General features: G+C 32.9%; 1 protein-coding gene across 2 annotated transcripts in view; it reads left to right on the top strand.

The window, feature by feature from the left end:
• KYNU (kynureninase) overlaps nucleotides 1–22,941 on the top strand; it is a 92,682-nt gene that overhangs the window by 42,255 nt on the left and 27,486 nt on the right. For both annotated transcript variants that reach the window (XM_033111365.1, XM_033111364.1), the window contains exons 7-10: nucleotides 102–176; nucleotides 2,457–2,603; nucleotides 17,208–17,306; nucleotides 18,080–18,153. In XM_033111365.1, coding sequence (XP_032967256.1) covers nucleotides 102–176; nucleotides 2,457–2,603; nucleotides 17,208–17,306; nucleotides 18,080–18,153 — 395 coding nt within the window. The remainder of the gene's footprint in view (nucleotides 1–101; nucleotides 177–2,456; nucleotides 2,604–17,207; nucleotides 17,307–18,079; nucleotides 18,154–22,941) is intronic.

Genomic DNA, 22,941 nt, shown 5'->3' with positions numbered 1-22,941 from the left:
CATAATATACTTTTATTGTTATTTTATTATTTATTTTTGGAGATATTTCTAAGTACTTTTGTGCATTGAACTTGATTTAATAAATCACCTTTCTTTTCCAGTATGCTATTGAATCACAACTTCAACTTCATGGACTTGACATCGAGAAAAGTATGCGGATTATAAATCCAAGAGAGGTATATGATAAAGAGAAGTAAATAATAAATATTCATTATGTTTCTATTTAGTATTGATTTTTCTCCATTTTCCTCAAGTGCTTATTATCTTCATTACCTTAATGAAACTTTCAAGAAAGTATAAAAGACCTATACTTCTGTTACTGTTAGGTCATTTGCTTAAAATGAAAAATTAACTCAGATGAGTATTTTCATTTTAAGGGCTAGTCATATTATAAGCAAATTGTTTTTCTGTTAACAGCATTGGAGTCTTCTATATTCTTCAGTGGGATGGGATGAGATGGTAAATGCGTATATCATTTTCAACTTTAAATGCTGTTGCCTGTGGATGCCATTAAAATCATATGAAAGACTAGGTGATACTTGGTGGAATTGAGTGATGCCTGTCTTTTATGTCTCCTTTTGATCGAAGTATCAAATGTTTTCCTTTGAGCTTGGACTAGGGAATAGAAAGGGATGTGCTATAGTGGGAAAAGCTTGGGCTTTATACCTGGCTAATATACCCCAGAGAAATCCCAAACCCACCAAGTTACTGGGTGAGTGACTTTGGGAAAGTTTCTTTCTCTCTCTGAATAGAGATGTAGGCTAAGTGGTACAGACTTTGACATATAAACCCTGCAGCTTGTGAAATTTCACACTAAGAGACCCATACAGAATAAATTTTAGGTTTCACAAATGATGTTCCCAGGCTGTTAAGCCAATGTTTGAGCAATTATTTCTTTCAACCCAGAATACTTTGAGAAATTAAAATCTACTTCATTCACTTCTATTTGCCAACATGCAATAAATCAATGAAGTAGAAAGTACTCACAACTGTGAGAGGATATCCTTTTCATAGGTCATATATAAATTGGTAATTTCCAGCAAAAGTGAATATTGCCACTAATATATCACAAGTTTTAATGTTAAAAGTGACAAGTGTTGCGGAGCCGCGTGAGTTCATCATAATCTGGGAGCACACTTTAGCATTACTAGATTAGAGCAAGTCAACATGAGAGAGGACTGTATTTTATCTTTAAGAAATATATTTCTTATTTGTTTAATACTGATTCTTTAAAGAAATAAATTAAGTATTAGTATATATATATTATATTAGTATACATATATTATATTAGCATATATATATATATATATATATATTACTTTCCCTCCTTTTTTTTGAAGTTATGATGGACAAGTATTTGATTCTTCTAAGAAAAAGTTTTGATTTACCATGTTACTCATCTTACTTAGAATTTTTCTTAGAATTACTGAAATAGTTCTCTTTATATATAAAGTATGTATCACTTAATAATTAAGAGATTTCAATAGCAATACCGTTTTCATAGATTCTTATTTTGCAAACAAGTTCCAGGCTTCTAGTAGTAACCCGAGTATTATATTTGTGACATATATAATATATACCTAACATGGAATGTAGTAATTGGCAAGTAGCAAGAATTACCAAAAATTAAAAAGAACTGAAGGAAAACTTACGAATGTCTTAATGACATTCTCCCAAATATTAATGCAGTTAATAATGCTTTGACCTCAAAATCATATCAGGTTGAGCACTGGAGAAAATTCATGAAGATTTCATAAATAGATAGAACTTCTTAGGATACTATAGATGCTGTGTATTTAACTGATTTATTTTTGCTCAAATTGTTTACAAGACCAAATCTAAATTCATTCACAATTTTCACAAAGTAACCAGTCATCAGTCATTGGTGAGAAGAAATGGAGAAAAATTACCTTAATAATAGACTTTTATTGATATTTTTCTTCATGTTTGGGTCTTGATCTTTAGACTGGTGTGGAGGAGAGTTAACGCTTAAGTTAATAGAAGATATTGGTTAGGATATATCCAGATGAAAGATGCAAAAGTGTTTTTATTCTGCAAAAAAACATGATATTAGATTGTTTTTTCTCTTGCCATTTACTATTTCATGAACTTCTTGTACTTTCTCGTATTTTATTGAATGGGAATAAGGAAGAAACAATTTATAGGCAAGCAAATAGTAAAGATTAATGAAAAAAATGAAGAATAAATCAAGTAAGGTTTTGCAAAGACTTAACTTTATAAAACTCTATTTTATTATCACTACTTAATCATAACAAAAAGCATGCTCAAATGCTGCTCTCTTGACAGATTTTTGATGACCATTAATCTGAAAAAAAATTTACCTTTGATTGTTCATACAATGGAAAAGAGCTCCCAGTGAATTTTAGATTGGGAAATATGAAGTGAGCAATTCATTATGGTGGATATGATGGAACTTGTGTCGAACACAATTTTAGGGAGAAGAAACCTGGAGAACCGAAGATATCCTTGAAGTCATTGAGAAGGAAGGAGACTCTATTGCAGTGGTCCTGTTCAGTGGGATACATTTCTACACTGGACAACTCTTTAATATACCTGCCATCACAAAAGCTGGACAAGCAAAGGTATGCACATTTTTTGCTCCTTCCCACCTCACCCCAAACTTTACTAAGACGTATTCTAACTGCACGTCTAGTGAAATACCTTTGCTTGTGTCTGTGTAAAATTATTTAAAGAGTTAAAAAAAAGAGTAAGCTTTACTTTTTTTAAAAAAACCTGTACTCTTTTTTGCTTTCGGCATCTCTTTTTAAACTTCATTTTGTCACTTCTGTAGTCTCACCTACTTGCTAGCATCCGCTGTCCCAATGTTTACTTCTCATCAGCAGGACAGGTGAGCTTCCCACCGGTGATGTCATTGGTGCTGAGTTGCTCATTCAGCAGGATGCACACAGAATATTTAGGATATAACTACAGGCTAGGACTGTCAGAAACTCAACTAGTACTTTGTCATACTATAACTCATTCTAAGTATAATTCAGTTCTCACTTAACTCTAGGTACTTGAAGCTAGTAGTGATGTAGAATAGAAGTTTATCTGTAGATTGACTTTTACAGTTTACTTTAAGAAGCCCTTTTTTCCCCTAAGAATCTTAAGAATTATTATAATGCCTGTAATGAGTATTTTTCCTTATGTATTACTAAATCACATATAAATTGTTTACCATTTTGAAATCGAGTCTCCTTATATATGTGTTTGTAAAAAAAAAAAAAAAAGAAATTGATTTTAATATTTCTTTGCCGTTAAAAAGAAGTTAGAGAGGAGCAGCATTCAACAGTTAAAATAAGTCCTGAAAATTCTTAAATAACAGTTCTATTTGATTCATCGGTCAAGTCAGGTATTTAAAAAGGTGACAATAGAATTTTGTTCGAACATTAATAAGTTATGGGATTAATATGTGTGTGAGTTCTAGTTAATATATTCAGTTATTGAAGCTAATGAATGGAACTAATGAAAAGACATTCAGCATCGTTATCAGCGTCTAGGAATTTCTAGCCACGACTTCCAACTGGTTTGATGGATAACTGTGAAAGTGGTGCATTACAAAAGACATAAAAGATAATGTCTTCTTAATTTAGTTATTAAATGTTAGGCACCAAAATAAACGGAAGCCAATAATAAAAAATCATATTTTAAAATCTCATGCAAGTAATCAGTAGTCCCTGAACCCCTCGCTATACATGCACATCTCATTAACCTTCATAGAAATGAAGCAGGAAGATAAAAGAAGACCATGGGTTTTGGAATCAATCACACAGTCTGAGGTTCAAATCTTGACTACATCATTTAATTGTTATATGATCTTGAGAAAGCTGCTTAAGTTTTCTGAATCTGTTTTAAACAGTGTTGTTTTGGGCTAATAAGACCCAGTTCATAAATCTAGTGTAGGGATTAAAGAGTGGAAAATATGTATTGGATTGCACAGATTCTGCTACTAAGTGAGAGTTGCCTCCCCCATCTACTGTGCTCAACAAATGTGCAGTTATGGAAAGTGGCTCAGATATATTTTTTCTTTTATTTCCCATTAAAAAACAAAATGCTTTTGCTTACTTAAGTGCTATATGTAATTCTCGTTCTTAACTACTTTGGTTGCTAAAACCATTCTCTTATCATTTTGCATGTTTTATTTTATGTAAAAAATAGAATAGTTGCCTACGAAGTGAAATTCTCTTGGAGTTTTCAGTCAAATAAAGGAAGATAGAAATGATCAATTCCATCTAAATTTAACCGCAAAGAAGTGATGGGTACCATGGGAATTAAATGGTGATATAGCAGACTTAGATATATCCATTATAAAATTATTCTAACAAACATTTATACTCTTGCTAGACAATTCCCCCCATTCTCAATGGATGTTGAGAAAACTTCTTTAAAATGTAGACTTGCATAGCTCTCTTAGGTGTTCTATAAAGATAAGCTGAATGAGAGGCAGAGAGAATATTGAAGGTGTCAATCAAGAAAGAGATAGAATATTCTAGGAAAAAAAAGGTTAGGAATGGCTAAGTGAGATTTAAAAAAGAAGAAAGTTTTAGGAAATGAAGTATGGTAGGAAACAAAAATTATGTTGGAAGGGAGCAATGAAAATCAACAAGAGTAGATATTGAAGTAAGAACTTCAAAATTGTGTAAAAGAGAAGTGAGGACAGGAATTTTGAAACATATTAATTAAAGAAATGCAAGAGCACAAATCATAAATAAGTGGCTTGATTAGTTGTGTTGAATGCTTAGAACCATCATACCTACATTAAGAAACTTCTAGAACATTTATAACATGCAGAATCCTCAATTGTGCCTTCTCCCAAATACTGCCTGTTACCTCCCCTCCAAAGGTACCACCTCTCCTGACTTCTAACCATGAATATTAGCTTTGTCCATCTTTTAACTTTATATAAATGGATTAATGTACATTGTTTTGTGCCTGGTTTATTTGCTCACTGTTACATTTGTGAGATTCATCCATCTTGCGTGCAGCAATCGTTTTGATTGTTTTTCTTTTCATTTCAGTATATTATTACAGTGTACAAAATAGGTCACAATTTTTTCTCTCTTTCAGTCAGAATAGATATTTGGGTTTTATTTCTGCTTGAGGGTTATTAAAATTAATGCTACTCTGAGGATTCTTATAAATTTCTTTGAGTAAGCATTCATATACATTTCTGTTAAGAGTAGCTAAAAATGGAATTCTTAGAATATGAGATATGTGTATGTTCAAATTTAACCAATAATGTCACCTTTCCAAAGGGTTGTATGAATTGGCATGTACTCCTACCTGTATGAGAGTTTCTATTGCTCTCTATCCTCCCAAAAGCCGATCTGATTAATTTGAAATGGTAACTATCACATTGTAATTTTTTGTGTTTCTTGGTTTCCTGTTGATGCATAATTGACATACAATATCCTGTTAGTTTAAGATGTATATCATAGTGATTTTATATTCATATACATTATAAAATGATCCCCACAATAGGTCTGGTTACCAGTGTCACCACACAAAGTTATTATGATTTTTTTTTCCCCTGTGCTCTACCATACATCCCCATGACATATTATTTTATAACTGGAAGTTTGAACCCCTTAATCCCCTTCCCCTATTTAACCACTATCCCCCCAACACCTCCTCTTTCTGGTATCCACTACTTTCTTTCCTGGATCTATGAGTCTGTTTAGGTTTTGTTTTGTTTATTCATTTATTTTGTTTTTTCAGATTCCACACAAAAGTGACATCATACAGCATTTTTCTTTCACCAACTTATTTCACTTAGTATAATAAATACCCTCTAGGTCCATCTGTGTTGTTGCAAATGGCAAAATTTTATTTTTTATTGTTAAATAATATTCCAGTGTAGGTATGTGTGTGCGTGCAGGTGTGTGTGTGGGTGTGTGGGTGTATTTATTACATCTTCTTTATCCATTCAGCTATTGATGAATATCTAGGTTGCTTCCAGATCTTGGCTATTACTAGTAATGTTACAATAAACATAGGGGCTCATATATCTTTTTGAATTAGTGTTTTTGTTTTCTTCAAATAAATATCCAGAAGTGGAATCTCTGGATCATAAGACAGCTCTATTTTTAATGTTTTGAGGAATCTTTGTACTGTTTTCCATAGTGGCTGCACTAATTTACAATGCCACCAACAGTATACTAGGGTTCCCTTTTCTCCACATTCTCGCTGGCCTTTATTATTTATTGATTTATTGATGATAGCCATTCTGACAATTGTGAGGCGATTTGTTATTATGGTTTTAATTTGCATTTACCTGATGATTACTAATGTTGAGCCATCTTTTCATATGTCTTTTGGACATCTTTATGCCCTCTTGGAAGCAATGTCTACTCAGGTCCTCTGCCCATTTTTTAATTGGATTGTTTGGTCTTTCTATGTTAAGTTGTATGAGTTTGTGATATGTTTTGGATATTAACCCTTTATCAGATGTATGATTGGCAAATATCTTGTCCTATATAGTAGGTTGTCTTTTTGTTTTGTTGATGGTTCCCTTCACTGTGCAAAAACTTTTTAGTTTAATGTAATCCCATTTGTTTATTTCTGCTTTTGTTGCCTTTGCCTGAGGAAACTAACCCCTTTGCAACAACAACAACAACAACAACTATATATATATATATATATATATATATATATATATATATATATATTCTTAAGACCAATGTCAAGGAGCATACTGCCTGTGTTTTCTTCTAGGAGTTTAATGGTTTTAGGTCTTACATTGAAGTCTTTAATCCATTTTGAATTTGTTTTTATTTATGGTATAAGATAGTGGTCCAGTTTTATTCTTTTGCGTGCAGCTGTCCAGTTTTCCTAATACCATTTACTTTCTTTTCCCCATTATATATTCTTACCTCTTTTCTCATAGATTAATTGACCATATATGTAAGGGTTTATTTCTAGGACCTCTATTCTATTTCGTTGATCCTTGTGTCTGTGTTAGATTCACGTAGTAACCACTGGAAAAATATCTTACGGAAGAGTATATTTTCACTTCACATCTAAATGGGTCTCTCTCCCAATAAAAGTATCATTACTATGTGATTTATACATTAGATAGTTGCTTTAAATCCACTTTATAACAGGACAGACAGAAAGAAAATAGATAAGGAAAAGTTAAAAGTCACCACACATCCAAAAATTTAAACTGCATAGTTTGGGAAGGTTATGATTCGGCTCATATATCTCCGATTTGATTCTTCACCTGTGTTTCTCCCACATACTGACCATCACTCTTCTTCTACCATTTGTGTAAAAGTGTCCAAATCACTTTAGCCTTTTATGAGTTTGCATATTTAAATTATGAATATCATGTTTTGTTCTCCATATATGTTGCAGCTAAACCAAGCATTTAATAAGTTCCCTGCCCAGATATTATATTTTCTCCCTCCATGTTTTCATTCTTACTTTTCCCTCCAACTAGAACTGCTATATGTAAATATTTTCTGTCCCTCCACCCCAGCTCAACCACTACCTGCTTCACAGTTTACAAGCTTTCCTAGAGATTTGCTTTGTTTAGTCCTCTTTGTATATGCAAATATGGTATATTTAAAAATTTTTAATCGCATGCCATCAATGGATGATCAGGAGCTTTCATATAAAAACTTCTAGTTTCAGATATCTTCTGAAAATTAGAAGTTGGGCAATACTGGACCATCATCCTATAGGATAATGAGTGGCAAGGCTGAGTAACAGCTCTGCCTATTAGATGGAACTTGAGCAGTTCAGTACAACTCCCACCACTACCTAATTGGCCCCAACACTGACGCACAGTGACAACTCAGGTATAGTTATGTTTATGTTACAGTATTCTTACAGTAAAGGGTAAAACAAAATATTTCTTATAGACCAAACTCATCTATTACTTGGCTAACTCCTGTAGAAACATGAGTGTACAATACTTGAACTTCATCATCAAAAATTTTCTGCTCTTCTTTGTCAGGCTAAATTATCTTTTTGTTGTATTTTTTATAGCATGATGGGAACTGCAATATAGCATTATTGGCCACCTTTTGCACTGTCTTGTAATTATTTCTCTATCTATCTTAACTCTCAAATTTAAAAAGCTTATGTCAATAATATGTTCAATAATTGATTGAAGTTAACACCTTACACATTGTCATTTATCTTTAAATACATACCTGTTTGGCCAGTGGAAGGATAAGTGTGTGTACATCAGCAAGAGTGGATTAGGCTAATTTTATGGATCACATATTGCATAAAAAGCACAACACTGTTCCCATTTAAATAGAATCAGAAAATTTTGAAGAATTATTTATAATGGTTAATTACTCAAAAAATCAAAATTCTTTTTGTAAATTTCGAATTCTTTTTCAAATTCTGTTTTCTTTATTTTACACACCTAGTATATGTAGAGTGTTCCATTCAGTCATTAAATATTAAATGAACTAAATTATGCTTGAAAATTTACCTTGAGCTATTTTTCCCATCTTGGCTATGTGAAATAAATCGAACCATATTTTGTGTGAGGTCCTTAACTGCTGGAGAAAGACTATAGGAGAACAGCACTACTCAATCTGTTTTGTTCTTCCCCTCAGTTTTATACTTATTAGTGATAATAAATAGGGAAGACAATCACTGTTTTTCACGGGAAAAAAAAAAAAAGCTGAAATTTGCTCTTGAAAGCACACCCTTAAATAGCAAGACATTTTCACCTGCAAATCACTCAACCTTTTAGGGTCTCAAGATTTTTTTTGCTGTTCCTCTCTCCCACATACTTTACTCTTTCTGTCTCGGGTCTTCTTAACTGACACATTCCCCTTAAATTTTATTAGCAAAATACTCCCATGCTCCCCCACCATCTATTTCTCATCTCTGGATTTACCAATCTCATAAATATCTACTTTCAAAGGTTCAGGATGAAAGGATGAATCTAGTTTCTGCAATAGTGCTTTGTACTAATGTGCACAATTATATGTACTATCGATGGTCTACTGCGCTTCAGGCATTTGACATGTAGTATTTCCATTCTTCCCAACAACCCTAACAATTAGTAAGCTTTACCATGGTTCAGTTGAGGAAACTGAGTCTGAGAGGTTAGCACTTGCCCAAGGTGATTTAGCCAGCGAGTAAAGCTAGAATTGGAGTTTAGTACTGACCGATACCACATCTCTTTCCACTATATTGTTTCTTTTTTATATATGTAAACTTGTCATATAACGGCAAAGAGATCTCAAAACCTAAAAAAGTCAAAGATGTATATATAGAGAGATATATATAGAGATATATATATAGATAGATAGATATAGATGCAGGTATATATATATATAGATAGATATAGATTCTAGATAGAAAGGAGGGATAGATAGATAGATATAGATATAGATATAGATATAGATATAGATATCGATCTAGGTATCTATATCTATCTATCTATCTATCTATCATCTATCTATATCTCTATCTATCTATCTATCTATCTATCTATCTATCTATCCCTCCTTTTTTGGTCATTTCTTTTCGTGGGTACCTGAGGTGTTTGTTTTTACTTCCGATGCAATTGTCTCTTCAGTTCAGAGAATTTTCAAAACCTATGATTTTTACTTTGCCACTAGATGTCAAGGATAGGAATCAGAATTATTGCAATTAAATTCTGTTCAGTGCCAGCATTCAGCAGTGACACATCTTAGAGCCTCAAACCCACTCCTCCTAACTGCCCTATTTAAGAGAGGCCCCAAGACTCTGACTCCTCAAGCTCTCCTTCTGGTGAGTCTCTCAGAAAGTTACTCCAATGGCAATCACTCCCACAAATGATGGCTCCATCCTCACTCTTGTTAGGAGCTCTTTAAGGCCTTAGAAATGTGTGCAGGAGCTCTCTCTGTAATTAAAAGATCTTAGAAACTGCTATATTAATAAGAAACTAATCTACCCGACATAGGAGAATTTCAGCAGAAAGTCTGCTGAGCCCTCTAATGCTAGCTGAGTGGCAGACTACTCTCAAGAAATTGTATTGTCTCATCTGTAAACACACATTGGCATAAGTACCTTCAATCAGTAGCTCTAGGACAATGTGGGAGTTTTCTCAACCAACTTATTGTGTAGGATAAGGGTGATTTGTTATATCATCCTTCTTTGTACACTTGCACATTAACAAATATTTTGATAAAGATACATTTGAAATTATTACACCTTAATCTTACAGTAATTCATCAAACTTTCTAGGTAAAATCTTGTCAACCCTCCCAGTTTTCCTTATTTCTGTTCCTGTTTGCTGTTGAACTTCAATATGAACATTTTGATTTGAATATCAGGTGGCTAGCTTCCGGGATGGAATATTTTGTGTATTTTTTTTTCTGCAATACATCTGCTGATTATCCATTTTTTCTGGTTTTATGTATTATCTATAAGAGCCTCAAGACTGAAATAACTTTGAGTGACATTCTGGATCTGCTCTGCAAAAAAATTTTAAGCTTTGATTCTGGTTGCCATGCTACTTGATTCTGGAAAGATTTTCTGTTGCTTCAGTTGAAAAATATTGTCTTGTCCTTTTTAATTTGTGTGTTTATTGTTATTTTGTGTTGTTTTATGTTTTGATAGCGAGGAACTGCTATTCTCATCAAACTATTGGCATAAATAAATGAAGGCTTAACATACTATTTCAAAAAAATAGTAGATAGCTGTATTAAATAATTTTTGGAAGGAAATTGTGATACAAATAACATTGACTTTAAGTACAGAGTGAACAGAAAACAAGAAATAATGCTTAACTCCTCCATAGAGTTGGATGAAAAGAAAAAAAAAAAGACAGAGAGATTTGAAGACCATAACAAATTTAGGCTGGATGAAAGGAAAGACTTTCAGCACAAAAATGTACTCTGAAATGAAATATTCACAGATATGATAGAGGAATATTTATCCTTATTTATTTTTATATTTATTTTATTTTATTTTATATTTATTTTATTTTATTTTATATATATTTATTATTTATTATATTTATTCCTTATTATAGGAATATTTACTGGGCATTTTTTTTTTAAAAGAATCATAGCACTTGCCAAAGGGGAAAAAAAAGAATCATAGCACTTGAATGAGTTTTGGAAAGTCAAATGCTTCAAGACTGGAAAGAAACCCTACTACCAGCTTTCATCTTCTTTCTCTTTATTCCTACCTTCCCCCAATATTGTTCAACAACTTCCTAATTATGAATTTCTTTGGGAAATCCCAAGATCAGAGCTCACCATCCAACTTGTTATTGTTAATCCACCATTTGTTTATACCATCTATATAGAGTTGACCAACACACACACACACACACACACACACACACACACACACACACATACCTATATCTATAACTTTCTTTTTTTGTTCACTTTTATCACATTTCCCTGTGAGTTTTTTTTAAGGTAATATTGTCTAAATTTATAGCACTTTGGTTCTTCTTTGATTGTTTCCTGTGACTTTTATTTCAAACCAGCAGTGATATTGAGACTACATAAAGACTTGAATAGTATGGTGTGGAAATTGTAGTTCCCGCAAACAGCCAGGAGAAGGTCATATTTCCATCACTAATTCTCATTCTAGTTTTGAACGGACTTATAGACACCTATAATTTACTGGCCATGATGCTGATGCCACTGCCAAGGGCATCCACTGGAGTCTGGACCTCCACTGAGCAGGGAACTTGCAGAGGCTGCTATTTATTAATGTACCTAGACTAGTTGGCAGCCACCCCTTGCAGGTACCTCCCAGGAACCATGGAGCCCACAGCCATAGGTGGTTACTCAAGTGGCTCAGCACAGAGGCTATTTACCTACCGTAAGGATTTTATTACTTTAACAATTATATGCGTATACCTGTGCATACCGGTGCATGACTATCAGCTCTGTATAGCTGCAAATATCTTATCTTGTATAATTACCTTTTTAAACACCGAATCTGCTACTTATTGATGGTTTTCATAATTTATAGTATTGTTTTCTTTTGGTGAAGAAAGAACAAGCTAAAGATGTCAGTTCAAAGTCAATCTGTTACAGAATGAATCAATAAAGTTAGCAGGACTTTAATGCTGTTAGGGGAAACACTAAGTCGTACTACTTCATATTTAATTTTAATAAATAGATAAATAATGAATCAAATTTGAGAGACAGTTGAGCTAGCTCTTCACCTGGAAATCTCAGCACAGGCCCCATGTATGATAGTATTGCACTGGTTAAAAAAATGTTTAGTATTGTGCTAAAGAAGATGGCAAGGACGAAAGCACACGATATCCCTTGCTTTATTGAGAAGGATTTTGAACATTTTAAAACTACTATTAACTATCTAAGAAACTTCATTTTAAAGAATGTTGTCTGAATGAAGAGCTTATGCAATAAAATTACAACAGAAACAAAGGACATCAAATTATATTCTTTTAAAATTAAACATCAGTTTAGAGACGATTTATTGACAATTGTATTACTTTATTATCTGTTCATTTCCTTTACTTATTTATTCACAATTATTTGGGTTCACATTGTGTAAAAGTAGAGGACAATTAATTGGAAAATTGCTACAAGAGATCAATGCAAACACGGCTATACGATGAGAGAGCAGAGAGCATTTGGAAAAAGAATCTTTCTGTAGAAGTTATCCTGAAATCAAAATCTGAGCTACCCAGGCAAATAAGGAGGGACAGAATACCCTAGAAACAGAGAAAGTTTTATGCAAATAGAGGTAGGTAGGTACATATGGGCACCAAAGATAGGAAAGCTGGAAAGGACCAGATCGTAAAGTAGTTAAAAGTCATACCAAAGAAAGTGAGTTACATTCTGAAGTTAAAGGGGGATTCTTGGAAGGGACACAGGGAGTTTTATAATCAAATGTGTGATTTAGAAAGCTCATTGGAGGAAGGCAGGCTGGAAGTGTTCAGAATGGTTAGAAGACTACTGCAATAGTTTGGGGATTGACTATAAAACAAAGTGCTGAACACTGTTGTGTTTCTGTGGTTGTATCAGTATGAGTGTGAGCTCTTGTGGGTAATTATAATAAAAATCTGTTGAAAAAAATATTTGTTATTTTAAAAAATGCATAAAGTAGGTGCTCATGTGTGGAGTTTTCACCTACTCATACTGTTTTACCTACTTTTAGAAGTAAAATATTAAACAATATTAACCGGATGGCTATAAAGAGGTTTGGGTGAACTATTAGGTTTTATTTTTATGATGCTGCCATCTAGTGAAACTTTTGCAAAATCACTGTGGTGATGTCTAAAGTTTGCATTTTCTGTCCTTTCCTCAAAACAATTATATTTTAATAATTTATGTTTTCTGCCATCCATGGGGAAAGAATCATGCATGCACTAAAATATACTGTAAGAGCCGCAAGTGATTTTTTTGATGTGGTGTCACAGATGTGACCACAGGGCTTTTAATAACGAGATAAGGTATATAAAGTTTCATGGTTTCTTCATTTGTGCCGTTCTTTATAAATAAATGATAATAAAATAAAAGTGCTGACTTTTCTATTCCTTGAGTTTTCTTAGAAAAGTTGAGTTGTAAATAAGTATCTATGAATAGTTTAATTGTAAAAATTGCTTCATGAAAAAAATCAGTGGTTTAATTAGAAATGATGGCAAAGTAAGGAGTTGAAATTCAGATTTGTTTTCCTCAAATGGAACTTCAGTATTAAAACTGTATCTTAAAATACAAGCCAACGTGTGTGTGTGTGTGTGTGTGTGTGTGTATCTATTGAACCTAAACATTAGTCTGCAAACCCAGGTTTTGATAACTTCTCAATTTTGATAAGAGATTAATTGTATTTCTTGCCCATCACTCCCAAATTTATGCTAGCATGGAGCATCTATTGTATTTTTATTACATGTATTGCTTATTTTTTTGTGAGAAACAAAACCTCAATTCCTGTCCTCCCCCCTGAAAAAATTATATAGTACCAGTAAAAACTTTTTTTTTCTTTTTTTAGGAGATAGTAGTTGTGGCCATATTACAATGGGAAAGATTTCTATTAATTGACTCTTCAATATATTGAGTTTTCTTTATAGAGACTATGCTATCTGGTAGGGGTCAGCCAATCTTTTCCGCAATGGCTAGAAAGTAAATATTTTAGACTTTGTCAGCCATATAATCTCTGTTGCAACTACTCAATTCTGCTTGCAAAAGTAGCCATAGACAATATTTAAACAAATTAAATTGTTGTGTTCAAATATAACTTTATTTTACAAAGGTCATAGTTTGCATCCCTCTGTTCTAGGTAAAGTACCTATGATAGCAATTTGGGGTTATTTAGTCTTAAGAGGTGTTCGAATGATCTAAACTCGGTCCCTCTACAATTATTTCCTTCAAAAACTTCAATCAATAGATGTGTTTCTTCAGAGTTGCAGGAAATCTAAAGCTTTGAGAATGTAATTATTATATCTGCATTTAGTAAGCTAAGAATAGAAGAACTTAGAAGTAAAAAAATTTGCAGAGTGTACTAGCACCCCTACTTAATGATCAGCTTATTTTTTTTTCTTTTTAATTTCATGTTCATGTACAAAGTTGTCTTAATGTGGAATGAATCACTATATTCTCTAAGTAAAACTTTTAACATTTTGATATGCAGAAAGCTAAATGGTTTTCACAGTAAGCCATTAAATTAGAAAGTGACCACTTAGGTACACTTTGGATAATATAAATTTACTGCTCCAGGTTGTCCTTCTGGAAACTTAGTAGAAACAAAGGATTCATTACTAAAACACTAAATTCTATTAGGCAGACATACAAAACACTCGAAGCCATATAAGTAAATAACTAAGACAGAACAGAGTCAGACAGGAAGAGGTTATTATCATCTCAAGTCAATAGGGAGAATACAGTGTAGATTCAAAAACAGCATCATATTTTATAGGTGAACTTTGTCAGCTGATCTAGGCAGGATCTAGGCAGTATCTCAGGGATACTGCTAGTCTCAGCTGAGCTTATTCATGCACCTCTAGCTAACTAAGGGAAGGTGGGGAGACCAGCAGATCCGGGCAGAGCTCAGGAAGGATGGTTCTAATCCACATTTTTAAAAATTATTTAGTTAGTTAGTTAGTTAATTAGTTTCAGGTGTACAAAAGAACATAGTGATTAGACATTTATATAACTCACAAGGTAATAACCCCAATATGTCTATTACCCACTGTACATATAGTTATTATAATATTATTGACTATGATCCCTATGCTGTGCTATATATCCCCGTGACTGTTTTTATAAATTTATAAATGACATTCAGTATTATTTTGTATTAGTTTCAGATGTACAGTGTAGTGGTTAGACATTTATATCAGTTATAGATCCCCCCACATTTTTTTCATCTTCCATCCGGGCCAACTGGTTGGCCCAATCTAGTTTTTCTCACAAAGATGGCAGAGGGCAAGAGAGAACAAGCATTCAAGTGCTTTGTGGACTTGGCTTGCATCATGTGTGCTAACATTCCACTGGTCAAGTCCCTTGGTTTATCCCAGTGGCAGAGAATTCAACCCTGCCCACAGTGGGGAGAACTGAAAACTTACATGGCAAGGGACATGGATACAAGAAGGGACAAAGAATTGCAACTATTAAGGCCATTTACCACAGCATGTATACACTTGAATTTATTAAATTAAACAGGGGCAAGGTGTGGGTTTAAGTGATAAACTGAAAACTTCTATTAATTCCTTCAGGTTAATAGGATACACTAAAGCAGCAATTTTCAAACTTTTTAGTAATGCAAAGCTTTTACACTCTTAAGTATCATCGAGGATCTCAAAAATGTTTTGATGTTTAATCTATTTATTTATTTGTGTTTAAATCTATTTATATTTCTTGTATTTGTAATTAAAATAGAATTTTAAAATGCATTTATTTACGTATTTTAAAATAGCAATAACAAATGCATTATACATTAACATAAATAATATATTGTTAGGGAAACAAAACCATATTTTCTGAACCAAACAAAAAAAAGAATATTTTATATTTGGCAAATCCCTGTATTGTTTGGTTTAATAGAAGATAGCGGTGTCTTGTTTGTTTGTTTGTTTGTTTGTTTGTTTTGTTTTTATATCTGCTTCTGTATTCAAATTCTTGAGTTTACTTTTCTTTGTGAAGAATCTGGAAAAAAAAAAAGCTCCTCATGAAGATATAGGGTCAGAAAAAGCAGAAGTTGTTTAATAATGCACCAGAATTTGACAAGTGAGAACTTCTTGGGAGTTGTAGTATGGAATGTGAAACTAGATTACTGAACTTTCTGTACTTTGTTACATTAAAATCCATTGGTTGATTTTGCATTTTGAATAGATGTTTTATCCATGACATGTAACATCAAACATTGATCACTTGGAAAACTGGTACACTGAGTTGAATATTTTCCAAATACTTACATATTTCATTATATATTTTACAATTATATATTACTATTAAGCTCATCAGAAATATCTTTAAATACTGGGAAGGGGTCATACTCATAGAAGTGAATACAAGTTTTCCAAATTCTAATGTCTCTTGGTAGATTTTTTTTCCATTAGAAATAAATATTATACTATGAGTTGTTTTTCCTTGAATTGCTAAACTTATACAATTCATACTATTTTCTATCAATGTCTCTTTCATGAAAAGAAATGGTTCTTCATCAAGTAAAAGTGGCTTGTTCAGCTTGCAACTCAAATAATCTCATAAATGCATTACTTTGAGACAACCATCTTACGTCAGAATGTGGTGAAATATTTCCACATACTTCCAACATTTAACCTTTAAAATATGAAAATATAGGTATTGAGATTTAATACAAATTTATCATTTTTACAGCGTTATCAAGGAAACTTTTAAGTCAAATTATCTTTTTCTCTCTGCAACTGAATGGCTTTGACGTGCAATGACGTCTAGTACAATTTGGTGCCAGAGCTTTGATCTGTGCTGAGGTGCCAGCAATTCTAAAGTGCCATCAGTACTTTTGCATTATCAGTGCAAATGTTAGCGGTGCAGTGAAGAAAGCAAAGAAAGTCTTTATCTTATGAAAATTGTTTTGACCTAAGAGAATCTTGGGAATGCCCAGGGTTTTGTGATTTATGCTTAGAGAACCACTGCACCAAAGGATAAACCATATTTATGGTACAGCAGTTTGTCAAAGATTTCCTTAAAGATATTTGTACTTACTCTTTTGAATCATTAAGCAAATTTAAAACTTGTTCTTATGTTCTCCCCCAGGGTTGTTTTGTTGGCTTTGATCTAGCTCATGCAGTTGGAAATGTTGAACTCCACTTACATGACTGGGGAGTTGATTTTGCCTGTTGGTGCTCCTACAAGGTACAAACTAGTAGTTACATCTCTTTGTTCTACATTAACATTAACTAAATAAAAAACTAGATAGGTGATCAATTTTAATTATTTTAATTACAGTTCTTCGTTTCTTTAATTTGTGTATTTTTTTAAATTTTAGTTAATTGTAATCATAGGATAGAATAATATGATTAAATTCTGGGGTCTCCATCCACTATAGAGTAGTTAGTTATTCCGTCAATTCCCTGGCTGTTATTAAAAAAGTCAGAAGATTCTGGAAAACAGCTCCACACTTAAAACTTAATTCAAATTGATTAGGTTCTTAGTTTTTTGATATGTTGTGAAATGTCTACATATGTAAGATAATTCCTATGGAATCAACTTGGCATTGACATTTAAAGACCATTTAATTAACAGGGATCATCGAAATGAAACCAATTTTATTTTAATTTAGGCATTTTTAAAATATGATACTTTTGTTATTTAAACATTTTTTGTGACAAAATAATTGAAATGAAAACTTTTGAAATTAGACTTAAGTGGAACTGTTATCTACTGGTTGGGGCAAAATCTGGCTAAAAAAGTAATAGCTATTTATTTTCAATTAATAATACTATGTTTCATTTGTTTTTTTCTTTGAACAAGGTGACCCAAAACTCTGCTTTATATAAATGTTTAAGTAATCACCCATTTGAACTGGTCAAAAGTTGGTTTCATTAAAAAAAAAAAGTCTGATTGCATTGTTTATTTTTGTCATACATCCAGATAAACCCATATAATTTAATTTATTTTCAATCCAGTATTTAAATGCAGGAGCAGGAGGTATTGGTGGTGCCTTTGTCCATGAAAAGCATACCCATACAATTAAACCTCAGTGAGTACCATCTTTTGATCTTCTTTCATGATGATTAATTAATTTGCATCAATAATATGCTAAATTTACATTCTTTAAGACGCTAGATATTAAGAATTTGGATTGATTATAATTATTTTACTACTGTATTAACAATGATGTGCTTTATCATAAATAAATGCTTTCCAAAGAGTTCAGTTAGTTGAACAAGAAATTTCATCACAGAAAGAGAAGCTTCAATGCTAAAAATGAGTCACTGTAATCATGTAGAGCAGATGGCTTAATGCAAAGAGACTACTTAATTTTTTTTCAAAACTCAGACTTTAGAAAATCTCAGATTTCTCACATTGATGAATAAATCAAAGGCAAACAGAGATGTGCCTAATAGAGCCTTAAATGTGGTATGTTATTATTAAAATCACATCTACCTCTAAAGCTAGAAACATAATATGATGGTCTTTTAAGGAATATCTTCTGTCCTGAAAGGTTTTATAATCCATGAAAACTGAAGAAGCTGAACACTGAACAACAGACTGACTACATAAAAAGCAATACTTTTCTATTTTACATAACTTTCTTCATTTTTTAGAGCACATGTAAATGCAAATGTAATACACCAACAAATTTACACATTTTTATTTGACTGGGGAACTCACAGTGTTTCTTTTACTTTTGTCTGGTATGGAGATAAAGGAATAATATTCTAGGAAAGAAGAACATTTTACAGTTGTTATATCAGAGTATGCATGATAAGATGTCTCTGTCTAGACTCTTAATAAGTAATATAATAATGTTTGATTAGTTTTCTGAATCTTCTCAGCCACTGTTTGAGTGGTATAATCTTTATAAGAAATGAATTTGAATTAGTAATAAAGCTTGGAGCACCTCACATTTCTGAGTTTCTACACATATAAATCCTAGAAATTTAAGATGATTTTCTGTAGTGCATTTAATCACATCTAAAAATTCTTCAAGATTTTAAAGTTTTAAAATCACATAGAACATTTTCTTTAGACAGGTATTTTATCAGGCAGACATCCCCTTCTAATAATTGTCAGTACATTAGATTTTTCACCGTGTCTCAAAATCTCTGAGAAGAATATAAAGGATATATTATATTACAGGAATACCATGCATATTTTAAAAAGGTGTCTTTTTCATTTTTTGCAAACATCACTGAAAATGTTTTACTTAGCATATTTGTTTTCCATATAGACGGTATGTAAGATATTGCTGGTTTTTGTGTGAAGATTCACCACCCTGACCACTTCCCACTCTCCATTTATTTAAATTGTAATAGAGGATCTGATGTATTGATAGAGGATCTGATATATCAATCCAAGGGGCAAGCCAGTGGGGGTAACGTGGGATGTTGTAAATAGTCTACACAAATTCTAGAGAATGCAAGTGTTAACAGCTAAGCTCTGGTCTTAGAACATCCGTCTATTGTTCTTGAGATCTCTTTCACCATTATTTGTCCTTTATGGGTGAGGAGCAGGAGGGGTAAAGGGGTTGTAGTGCGCATACATGTGCTCATCTTGTAGAATCCCAACATCCTCTAGATGCTGTAACAGTTAAGTCTGTGTTCCCAGGAGAAAGACCATCTGGGCAGACCAGATTCACATTCCAGTTGAACCACTCACTGGTCAATAACCTGAAGAATGTTTCTTGCCATCTCAGTGTTCTAGCCTCTAAATAAAGATAATAGCAGCACCTACCTCATAGTCCATTATTGTGAGAATAAAATGGGATGATGCATGTAAGCCACTTGAGCATTACGTGTGACCCACACCTGGAGGCTAAGTATTTTGGTGTCTCACTGTGACATTGTATTTTTAACTTATAGACTTTTGCCTAGCTCAAATCTTTTCTCTCAAGCAGGAAACATAGCCCCAAAGGTTATGTTTTGTGACCTTAGGACATTAAACAGCTTTTCCCTATCACCAAGTTCATTGCAGAGGCCTTTGGCAGACTGACTGTGTGAGTCTCCATTCCTTGAATTCTCTCTTATACCAGCCTTACAATTTTATTTTCTTCACTAATTAATAATGAGTGAGTTAAATGAGATATTTGTGCATGTTCATTTTATATTTGTACCAGAACCATGTTTTTAACTTTTTTTTGAAAATTACACATTGTTAGCTATTGTTGCATTGTAACTAGCTGGCTTTGGAGACTTACAAGATTCAAATCAGGCTTGAATCGGGAAGCCCTCCTTCAGGAAACCCTGGTCCTTGTTGTTGTTAAAGCTTCTTGTTATGTGATGTCAGAATGACTCGTTACAATCGAGCCAACTTCTGTCTTATAGTGGAATGTGGAATGTAACTGACAGTGATGTTGCGAACTTTGTTGCTTAAAAATGGGTGACATCTAGTGGCTAACCATGTTATTTCAGATAAATAGTATCCAAATAATAGTTCTTTTCCTGATCTAGCCATTCATTCTTTAGCAAGTATTTTTAAAGTATATATATTTTATATATTTAAATTATTTTTCTTCTATATATTTGACTATATATTTATTGTTCAACAATTGTGTAGTTAAAACCTTTTAAAAAGAGGTATAATAGGATGAAGGAGGAAGTCAAGGTGAGGGGTATTCTAGGTGCATGGTTAAGCAGCACGCATAAATGTTCATCAAGGCTGGGAAAGAATGGTATGGTTGGCCCACCTGCTGGAGAGAGGGGATCCCAGGGTATGTAATACCCTGACTTCTATAAGTTTAGTATTTAGAATGTAATTTCGAAATATCTTTTATATGATGTTTCTATTAGCAACTGGAAAATTGCATCTCTACCAAAACTTTCTTTTTTTTTCTTTTTTTTTTTGTTTAAACAGGCATTTTGGCCATTGTTCAAAACTAATGGACTAAGACTTTTTCCAAGAACCCTTTGCCAATAAAGAGAATGAGTAGAGGTCAGAGTTGACCCACTGCATTAAGCATCATCACTGAAGTTATTCTCACCTAGAATTTGACCTTTTCCTAGTTTATCAACACTATTTTTCATTCCAGTGTCATATGCTAAACCGTGATGGTAGCTAAGAATTATACTAAATTAGGACGGATCATGAATACATATCATCTTGTGTTTTTTGCTTTAGGGCTGACTTCAATTTAGTCTATAAAATTTGTAATTATTGTTCTCAGATATGAAGAGAAATACTTTTAATTGTAAGAACTTGACAATCAGAAGTGTACCACTAAAAAAAGTACTTAAATACCTTTGAAGTTTTCTTTTTAAGTTTATAAATGTTGACTTTTCTAGTACACTTTAGATCAATACTTAACCTTTTGATTTTCGTGGTTTCAAAGATATCTGAAGCCCATAAAAATATTTTTTCTGTAAGAGCCCACACACTACAATTCAAGATCCATCCCCGCCCCCTGCCACAGATTTTTTTTAAGAGAGAGTCTAGAATGAATACAGAAATGGAGCATATGAGCTATTGAGATTCTTTCTAGCATTTACTTTTTTACCTGTCCTGTGAAATCGTACAAACTGGAAAACTGCTATTCCTTACTTTCCATGCTGATGCAACAAACCTCCAAATGTTCCCATGTATTAGATCTCTTGAGTGCTCATTTCTCCTTGAATTTTTTTTAAGCTTTCTCAGTGGCCAAGAATAGGGCCAAGTGATAATTTTTATGAAAATTCTAGAATTTCAAATCATGCCAACACATTTCCATAATCAACTAGAGGTGTTTGATTGAAGGCTTTAAATAAGGATGACATTTTAAAGACTGTATTGAGCGCTTGCGTCATATTCTTTATTGTAATAAGTAATTTGCAGGTTAAAAAGAACCAGCTGAAGAGGCTGGCTGACTTCAATGCATCGTTAAGGCAAATTTTAGAACTCAGGAATGTAGGTTATTATTATCATTTGGCAACCTGAAAAAAAAGAAGACACATCAAAAAATATTCAAAAACATCTAAGAAAAGATAAAAATAAGCATCAAAAAAATCTGACAAAAAAAAAAAACTTAAAAAATTACAATCTCATGCCATTCTTGGCCCAACTATACAGTTAATGCTATACCGGGAGAACATCTAATGCATCTTTGTTCTGGGCAATGCTGACTTGATTATTTATTTGATTCCACATACTTGTCCAGGCAATGCTGGAGAATGCCATAGCCTAAAACTTAGGTATAACTTAAAGATCTTTTGTTTTTTTAGTGATCCTTTCTGACTTACTACTTTCCACATCCCTGTTTAGTGCCTGAATGTAGTCTCTTTGTTAAAGACTGAGAGAATGGAGAAATGTACCTTTCAATAGCAAGGTGTGCGAATTCACAAGACTCCAGATGCTTTTACCTGAGATAAACCAATATCAGTAGATTTCTAAGTGAGGTTTTTCACGGAATCTCTCATAGAGATATGACCTATCCCTCCCAGGCCATCTGTTCTACCTATTTCGTATCTTCTTGGAGTTCAGTGTTCAGTATTAATATGGCTGTCTTCTCAGCCACAGCCTCATGATCTCTCAGCCATATTAGATGTACTTGGCCATTTCCTTTGTCATTAATATTTACTTCCCACAGTCCTAAGCTCCCAGTGTACCATTTTCTCTTGCTTCTTATACCAATGTATTGCTCTTCTTTATTTACAAGGTTTACTCTGTCACCATTTCATTGATTCTCTCAATTCTCTCAATTGGTCTTCTTGCCCAGGAGTAGCTCATCCACAGTCATGATTTCAACAATCGACATTTGTAGAGAACACCAATTTCCAGCTTTACCACTTGCTTACTTTTAGCCCTTATTTTCATCTGATTGCAAATTGCAAGAGCTCCTTATTATCAAAGCATT

This window comes from Rhinolophus ferrumequinum, chromosome 8 (genome assembly GCF_004115265.2).
Source record: "Rhinolophus ferrumequinum isolate MPI-CBG mRhiFer1 chromosome 8, mRhiFer1_v1.p, whole genome shotgun sequence".
Lineage (NCBI taxonomy): Eukaryota > Metazoa > Chordata > Mammalia > Chiroptera > Rhinolophidae > Rhinolophus > Rhinolophus ferrumequinum.
Note: the sequence above shows the minus strand (reverse complement) of the source record. Positions and strands in the feature narration are given on the sequence as shown.